Source organism: Polyergus mexicanus, unplaced genomic scaffold, assembly GCF_030449975.1.
Source record: "Polyergus mexicanus isolate NDT 795.1 unplaced genomic scaffold, iyPolMexi1.0 SCAF_1, whole genome shotgun sequence".
Taxonomy (NCBI): domain Eukaryota; kingdom Metazoa; phylum Arthropoda; class Insecta; order Hymenoptera; family Formicidae; genus Polyergus; species Polyergus mexicanus.
The window spans coordinates 10577935-10587820 of record NW_027223321.1 but is presented as its reverse complement, the minus strand read 5'-3'; the positions used below and the strand labels follow the sequence as shown (position 1 = coordinate 10587820).

Sequence of the window (9886 nt, the reverse complement as noted above, 5' to 3'; positions counted from 1 at the left end):
ATATGGAAAAGAATTACTCTCCTTTTTACGCGAAAATATTGAAAACATAATAAATTTTAAAATAAGCAAGCTATTTTTTTTTCCCATTTTTGAGGGCAAAAATCCACGATGCGGGTGCATCGAAAGACATTCGATGCATTTTAAAATTGTGTTTTTTCAGATAAGTTGTATTGGATGCAAAGTTTGTGCAAAAATATACAGAAAATGGAAAGACATGCGAACTTTATTATCAGAGGCAGCGGACACATTAACGAAACGATGCTCTCGTGAAGTTGATAGGATCGGATTATTTTCCTTCTCGAAAGTTAATAACAAACCGTGATCGAAGTCGCTACCATCGAAAACAAAAGTTTGTTTTTAGAAAGTTCAAGGAACAATTTAATCAAAAGATGTACAGAGAATATGGATAAAAAATCAAAGTGAGATTTTTGTCAGATATAATGTTTGGAAAAATTTATAAATAGCTACAGTGTTTTCAATCAATGTCGAGATAATCAAAAGTTTACGTTTATAATAATATTAAATATATAAACGAAAGCATACATATATAATGTTCTAAACTGAGAAAGAATAAAAAATGTCGTTGTTGAAAGAATAAGTTTTTTTGGACTGTCATTCAATGTGAAAAGTACTTTTATAACGGACAAAGTGAGATTGAAGAAAAGAGGATAACTCTCGTATGTAACATCACTCAAAGCACCAAGTGTTTATGGAAGAGCGTAGAAAAATAAGTAAAAGAAACACTTTACCTCTGTAATCTCGTTTCGTGGAAACTATCAGCGATCAAATCGATAACTGCAAGGAACATTACACAACGCTAGAATTTCATCGGCGAATCTTATTATTTTCTATTATTCTATTCATCAAGTAACGACGTACCGAACGAATACTGTTGGTTATGACACAGTCAATAATTATTATATATAATTCACGAAGCAAAATAAATAGAAATATAATTCTTAGAGAATTATTCAACAGCGATTTTCCTCTCCTTTTCTAAGCCAAATAATTAGCAATTAAACCATTTTTTAATTAATAATTTAAAAAGAAAAAAGAACGAAAACTTATCTGAAAAAATTTCTGGAGACATCGAAAACATTGACCACGTATACAAGATTAATGTTTACATACATCAAGTTAATTTAACGTAAACAAGAAGGTGTGGAAACGCAATCTGCAGCGACAATATTCAAGTTAGCTAGTTTAAATTTTTTTGCCAGTGTTGTTCACTAAATCGTCACAGTGTGCGGATTGGGACGAATTCTTGGCTACATCGGCGGACGATCGTCGGTGGGTGCCACCAATATGTCGCAGTCAGGGTCAGGTGGATTGAACAATGTTCAAGGACAAAGTCAAGCTGGACAAACGACCGACAATCAACAAACAACGTGCCAGAACGGTCGTGCTGAGCCGCTCGCAAATATTACGAAACAGGATCTTTCTAACGGTTTTGAAAATCGGACAATGGATTACGAGAAATTCACTCAAGAAAAAACACAGAATACCTTAGTTGCAGGAGAAGTTCAGGATCAGCAGCCGCAACAGATTTCACAACAGCAGCAGCAACAACTTGCTCATCCAGTTGCACAATATCCATCGGGAAGAAGACAATCTGTAGGATTACCAGAAGATAAACACCCTTCAACCGGTCAATTGCCACCTCCGCAATACGGCCAAGAGAAAAGTAATATAGATAGAACTCAGCATGTGTCTCAGACCAGTACTCAGACGGTACCGGTGCAAGCATATCCGCAGTTTGCTTCTGATTACGATCAAAATCAATATCCGCAGATACGGGGACAATTTGAGGTCAGATCGCAGATCTATCCTCAAACGCAATATTCCGATAGAGCTGGTTATGTAACGAGAGACGTCACTTATCGTGATCCAACTCTTTACAGTCAGAGTGGTGCGACTAATCCCATGTTTACTGGGCAAGGTCAATACGTAACGGTACAACATAGTTCGCAGATACCTTCGCAATCCGCCAGTCCGCAGCCACCATATTACTCGGGTGTAATCGTACCACAACCACCGAGTTACGCTCAATTTGGTACACAGCCGCAATATTCTTATAGTCAATATCCGCAGACAGTGATGAATGCCATACCGTACAATCCACATACCGGCTCTATTTATCCCGCTCAACAATATTCTGGTCAACAATCGCCGAATCCACAAAGATTTTCGCAAGAGATCGGCCAGTATCAGACACAACCGATTATTCAGCCGATCGCTCAGAATGTAACACATGGGATCGCTATCCAGACGACGGAGCGACCTTGTCGAGGACCGAAACCAATGGTGCCCCCTCGTGGCAATTCTAAGATTACCACCCATGATCCTGGACATAGAAAATCCGCAAGTGTTGATGTGCCAGCGTTGCAAAAGGCGAAGTATGAGTCGACGCCGACTGCTCAACAGGATTCAATTCATCGCAGCGATGGCACCATAATTATGACGAGCGCGCCGATCGGTCCGGATGGATCGGATAGAAGATATTTAACCACGATTAATCAAAATCCCCGAACCAGACAAGATGGTTTGTATGTAGATACAAACGGTGATCAGTCGGGTAGAGAGAAACTAATCGATACAATTGCCACGGAATGCGGCTTATATGTGTCCAGGTCGGAGCATAGGAAATCTATATCGGTCGATGTGACTACCAGCTTCCAAAGACGCAATGACACGATAACTTTTACGTTTCCTGGCGACGGTAATCAAGAGGTTATGTCGGGGAGGAAAACGACGACTGCAGTAGACGCCAAGAGAGTCGAGACTAATCAAATATTTCCGACTGAGCAAAGAAGACTGGACGCGGGTCTGCGTGTATCGCCGATGGCGTTTGATACGAGACAAGAAAATAGAAAGAGTATAGGAGCCGATAGGAAGCCCGAATGGGGTAACGTGAGTCCAAATCAGAGAACTGTCATTTCTTCAGAAAACAGACGATCGGATTATTTTGAAGAACATCGAAGATCACCCATGAATTTAGAAGGTAAAAGAATAGAAGATGTAAGGAGGTCGCCTATGCCGTTTGTGCCGATTCGTGAAACCTCTGTTGATCGCGCCGGACAAAAAAGTCCTTCTTTTGCTAGCCAAAACTTCGAGAAGACTAGACAAGAGCTGGCGATCTGGGCAGAACAACGTCAACGGCAAGAACATGAAAGGAGCATAATGCAAGGTCCGATATTTACGACAAGTCCTCGTTCTCGTAATCCTTCGGAAGAAAGAAGAGATATTAGGTCGATTCATCCACTGGATGATCGAAAAGAGTCGAGAATGTCTCAATCGGCCTTTCAACCTATTCCTAATATTAGTCAGAGTACTATAATGGAGCAACGTCGACATCTGAGACACGTTAGCGCCGATCTAACGAAGCACATGGAACTCTCGAGGAAGGATTTCGATGAGCAACCTATTACAGGATCCGTAGTGAATCTGGGATCTGTAGCTAGTACGGCTTCATCGCAAAGAGCCAGTCCGAATCTTTGTCATCAATATCCAGCTCTCAGCGAGGCAAAAATAGATACGAAAACTGTGTTGACTGTAGTGACAGATTTTGGCGAGTCGGTTGCTAGTAAACCAATTGATCAAGTTGATCACATAATTCACAGTCATCGTAAAAGTCATAATACTTCCTCCAATTTGCTCACTCACAGCAAAAGCCAGATGGAAAATTTGCAGAATACGTTAGAAAACCAAAGTGAGAAAATAGATTCTCTTCAGGCCCAGCAACAACAGTTGCAGAATCAACAGAGTCTCGATTTAATCTCTGAAAAATTAAGTCAATTCGAACGTCAGCAGAGCGACCTCCAAGCCAAGTTGCAATGTCTTCAGAATCAAAATCAAATTTTGGATAAAGTGGCGCAATTTCAACACCAGCAGAGCGATCTTCAAGCTCGGTTGCAAAGTTTGCAAAATCAAGGTCAATCGAATGATAAAACTCATAAGATATCTGGCGATTTTGCGCAACTTCCAATGACAAGCGATACACATCAGGTTCAAGCGAGCCCTCTTCCGAATCATCAAGAACAATCATCGGATAAATCTTGCACGACTCATCAACCGGTACACGGCCTCCATCAGACACTTCTGACTACTGCGTATCCGCAAAGTGCCACCCTTCAAGCCTGCCAATCGTCCGTGTGTGAGAAACTAACGTCCCGCGTACAACACGACGTTTCCGATCCGAATTCCATTCAGATACCGAACATGTCGCAAATGCCATTACCATGCCTCCCGCAATTCGATCGCGCCGACGCGTCGCGTACTTCGTTCTCCCAGTTTCATCGACTTCAGTGCCAGATTGAGAATCATGAGGGTGCTTTAGCGACGAGTGCTGGTATACCTGCCAGCTCTTTCACCGGTACGTTGAAGAAAATACCGCCGGAAAAACCACCACGGACATCCTTGATAGTGCAGTCGCCGGAAGCTGAGGTAATATCCAGAGAAAAAATATTTCTATTTGTTAGTTATTTTTCTCGATTATTTGAGGTTTTTATTTTATCCCAAATATCTTATATAGAAACACGCAAATATAATTATATTTAAATAAGAGAATAATTGCAAAAATCTATATTGTATACTATTATTAGTAATTATACTTATTAGTAATTATACTATTATTTTAATCAATGGCTCAACATTATACGTTAAATACATTTGCAAAACATAATCGAAACTTTGCATTAATTGGAATCGCAAATTCTATGTATCTTCAAAGTATAAATAGCGGTTCAACATCTTGTTTTTGCACCAGTTAGAATCAACGTTCTTTGAAGTAATACGCTCCCTTTACGTTATCCAAAATGTTAGAGAGTACGAGTGTGTTCGCGGCCGAGAAGATTGCGGCGGCAATGAATGGTTACAAGCGAGCAAGATTCGGACGATGCAGGCAGATAGAGATCTCCGTTTGTAGTGGAATGAACTCGTTAAATATCAGACCTGATGTTGTCTTTGAAAACTTTGTTATGGGCCCTGTGTACCTTTGGCTCCACTTCCGAGCGTTTGCAGTCTCAATGTTCTTGTCGCGACTATAAAACGCTATGCGCCAGCATCGTCTGACGGTGACGTTATTCGCTCGGTCGCGAACGTGTTTCGAATAACGAAAGCTAGATTTTTTTCATATCGTACAACTGTATTTCGTTCGCAGGGTATACATACATCATCCTTTTTATAAGTCTTTTGTGCTACCATCTGTCAATAAAAAAAGATAGTCATAAAAGAATTGAACAAATTCATAAAAATAGTATATGCAATTCAAGCACATGCGTATCATGCGATGTATTGAGCCATTTTGATTGATGATTGACATTTTTATAAAATACAAATATATTACTCGCGATGTCAAATATTTAATTATGACCGAGGCTTTTCGAATCGTTAGATTTATAATATATTTTTGAATAAATAATATTTTAAATATATAATATATTTTTGAATACAGTGAATTAGAAAGATTTTAAAGAGTAAATTAATCTTTTTTTTATGTAACTAGGACGCCCACATAATGATCTTAATTTCATAAATAAAGGTAAACAAATGGTTTGTTAGATCAATAAACAGTAGTTATATATTCAATTATATCAATATCTTCTTTCATTATAATTTGTTTATCTCTGCATCATATCTCTGACTATGATCTAATTTTGATACTAGTATACATATAATGTCAGTGTATGACATAATATACATACATCCAAATATAAACGTATCTTGTTTTTGTCAAGATATGATTTATATATTTTTTTGACAATAGTAGTTATTTGCAAGATTCCACATCACAAAGAAATGATATAAAGGAGCTTAATTTTTTTTTTTTTATATAAAAGAGAAACAAACGGCTTCATTAAATGACATTATTTAAAGTAAACGAAATATTTTTTAAAATAAATATCTCTTTTTAATATCTTCTTTATGAAATACTTCTCTACTGATAGTTGACATATAATAAGACAAGAAATAATATTTGCTATTGCCGTTGTATCGATGCTGACATCGTATTAGCAAAATTGAGTTACGATGGCGAATCGACTGCGTATGAAAAGTTTCGACGTTTGTCTTTCTGAAAGAGCAAATATGTCTCGCTTCAAATTGCAAGCTCGCTGGATAATGAAAAAGTAAAGACAATTCATATTTCTGATTGCAAAATATTATCTTATCTAATATCTCAGAACTGTCATATTTAAAAAATGAGAATATCGCATCCTGCTCTTGATAACTATATCTTTTCTTTATATTTTTATCGGTGTCAATCTATTATATTAATTTATTATATAAATAATAATAAGTAATGACAATTTTTTTACTTGATTTCTGTTATCTAATCGTTTATCTACAATGCGTACAAATTGGATATTACTGGATATTGGATATTATTATGTTCATACATATGTATTTGCAAATTTCTCATTTTTTTTTTCACATTTTATCGAAAATATATCGAGATATTCTCTCTCTATCGAATTTTTGTTTAATATTTTTCTTCATTGCCAGCGCATCCTTCATGTAGTATGTCACAGCTCTCTCTTTTCGGCCAACGTATAGAAATTCTATACGATTTGATACATTCATCTCTCCGACCAAGCTCGATTCTATGAAAGCATCATTGTCGAGTAGTGTGGGCTTTTCAAAAATCGTTTCTTCCAGGAATTTATTTACACAGACTCGTTTCATTCGCTGACATATAAATCTGGTTTTATCATTCACTGAATAACACTTGCCTATATGTTTATATTTCAACGCATCTTCACAAAATCGCATAAATTTGTATTGAAATGTTCAGTTATCGGGATGCCGTGAAAAAACATTCATATTTACTTATTCTTCACACATTGAAACATGTAAATCAATGTATTGTTTCCAAAGCATAGTAAATGAATTTTTTTTTTAAAGGAAAAAAAAAAGAAAGAAATTATTTCTCAAAAGTAAAATTATTTTTACGTATAAATTTTGAATATGTAATCGATGTTGGATAAAGATAGTTTGGTGATGCAAGAGATATAATTGATGACAGAAGAGTCGAGAATGCGATGATTTAATAGATTTTAACCAAAGTTGGAACTGGCGAAATTGTTCCGCCACGCCCTAAACTTGTTCTTTTCGGCTAAGGGGGCGAATTAAGTCGAGAAATGTTATGAATAACGGCCTATTATGAATTAAATATGAGCAGTAGTCTCGCGTGTCGTGTACATTGGCGGAACGACGCGACATTGCGAGATAATAAAAAAGGTGGTTAGGATGCAGAGGAGATAAAAGAAATCAGCCAAGGGCGTACAATAAACCTTCTAACTTTTCTTTCTCTGTACGTAGAAACAGGAACGTTTCGATATTCTTTTTACAACGCCTCCCTTTACGCTAGAATTATTCGGGACTTTGCAAGCAAACTTGCCAGCATGTATTCTCTGCGTTTCACGGCCTGTGATTAAAAATATCGGGGGCCAAGCGCAGTAGATTGTTAAATTACATGAGTTTAAAGTGTGTCGGGCATGTATAACGATTACTGTGACTATATACCTTTATACTGTAAAAACGCTATTTCCCGAACAGACAACGTTGATAAACGAAAGAGTGCTGCCCGATCCTATCAAATAGGATCAACACATAGATTGCTGGAATTTCTGAAAACCGCGAGAAAATCTCCAGGTAACGGCCACCCAATAACCGGAATCTATTCTTGTGTAACGCGCGCTACTACAGAGCTTTTTGACACCATGAAATTCGTGATACATTTCGCTCAAAATACACAGAAATTTTGAAATTAAACTCTATCTCTCTGTTTTTGTAAATATGTATTTTCAGTGTTTTAGAAACGATTCTTGCCAGCACGCATATGTAGCGCTTCTTTTTGCAAAACTCCAGCGTCTCAAACAATGTCAGTCCTTTCGCGCGAATCGATTTTGCCGCTCTGCTTTTACAAATCTCCACAGTCATTCGCTAGCGAAGGTTCTTGCGAAATTTTAAGCATAATTTTTTCTACCGCCATTTAGCATGTGATTGCAAATTGTGACTAATAGTTCTCCGGTTTATACGCTATCGCCAAGTACAATATTTACGATGGTCACCGCAGCGAGAAACATGCCTGATAGTTGCGTATGTGTTTTTAATCCATGTATATATATATCCATGGCAATATAAACCGACCGCTGATTTTATTCCAGCATCCGATTACAAAATCGAACATTCTCGTGTACGCGGATTAGCTGCTCGGGTTTTTCCTCCGCGCAATTTCACGGACGACCTGGCGAATAATTCGAGCTTTTGTTGTAATTGATACGCGATCGACATGTGCGCCTTTATTTCTCGGTTACTATTTTCTTATTATCGTACCAATGGTAATTTTATTTTAAAACGCGTGTTTTATAAAAGCGTCCGCGCATAACCGGCGGCAATTTCACAAGAAAATATTTCGTAGATCGTGCTATACTAAGAATCTTATCCTCTCGTGTAATAAGACAATTATAATACCTTTTTGAAAGATTATATCGGCGAACCATCGGGATATCTAGTAGGATTCCAACCGATAGATACTACAAATGTCAGCAATGGAAATTGTGTTGATACCTTCGTTTTTAAGCCAGAAAATCCAAGTTTGTGTTAATATCTACACAATGCTTGCTAGGTAAAATAACATATATAAGTTAAATAATTTAAATAACGTAATATATATATATATATATATATATTTCTATTCATTTATTCTGCGCTTACTTTGCTACAGTTTTTCTTTACATTTTTTTCTGACGTGTAACAATCCCGAATATATGCAACTTCAACGTATATTCTATAAATTGCATCTGAAATGTTTCGTAACAAGTTAGGATAATTGCGGAGAAATTATATATGTATACCCGTCTAACGAAAGCTGAATAGTATCACTAATCAAAAATTTATTCAAAAATATGCAACATGAGAGGACGTTGATTTTCGCTTGTATCAATATTATAATAGCTGAGATAAAATACGATGTAATATCACTATAAGGCAACAACACAAAATTTACAAAGCATCATCTAATTGCTATAAATTGAAATTTTATACCGTGTAATTGTAAACCGTAGCAAATTTCAGAATCGCATTATTGTATTAAAAAAAAGAAAAAATTGTAAAATATAATAAACTGTAATGTGATTATTAATGTTGTTATAAATCGTTTTTAGTATTGTTATTATTATAAATTATTATTATTAGTGTATTATGATCGTGATATTTTCGGTTATCGTGTTAATGAGGAAATAAAATACACGGTTGCAAAGTTAATTTATTCGCATATCACGAACGTATTTGTATACGTGCGCGTATTCACATATTATTACATTCAACGAATCAAATGTTTTACATTGATCATGTCGCGACAAAATATCACGTTTTTTGCCGGTCGTGTATTAATTATACAATCTGCAATGGTCGCCATCTTTCGTGATCACAGGCTAATTTGTTTTCTACGTACGCTCGTGGGAAATCGCCAGGAATGGGTGGCGTAACGAAAACGCTAATTACAATTGCGGAGCCGCAGTTCGAAACAGCGGGTTGGCACGCGCAATCGCGAGCATTGGAGCACGAAATGGATTAGTCAGGATTAAAATTTGATCAAAACCACGATCCGATTCGCGCGTGAATAATTAACCGTGCGTCTATACAATAGTGTCTTCCGTGTCGAAGAAAAATCTTTGCATTATTGACTTTCTTAAAAACTTTTTTTTTTTTTTTTGTTGAGCTTTTATTGCTATTAAGACAAATCGAGATAAATTTTCCGCTTGACAATATTCGCGATTGATGTAGCAAATCTGTAAAATTTACCAGAAACTTCTCTGTTTTGATCAATAAATGCTCGTATAAACCGTTCTTGAATAAATATAGAGCACATTTAAATTAAATGATG

The 9886-nt window shown here is 36.6% G+C and overlaps 1 protein-coding gene across 2 annotated transcripts in view; it reads left to right on the top strand.

Annotated features, from left to right (window-relative positions):
- The first annotated feature begins 1230 nt into the window (after positions 1 to 1230).
- LOC138934289 (uncharacterized) overlaps positions 1231 to 9886 on the top strand; it is a 255240-nt gene continuing 246584 nt past the window's right edge. For both annotated transcript variants that reach the window (XM_070297922.1, XM_070297915.1), the window contains exon 1: positions 1231 to 4443. In XM_070297922.1, coding sequence (XP_070154023.1) covers positions 1306 to 4443 — 3138 coding nt within the window. In that variant the 5' untranslated portion in view covers positions 1231 to 1305. The remainder of the gene's footprint in view (positions 4444 to 9886) is intronic.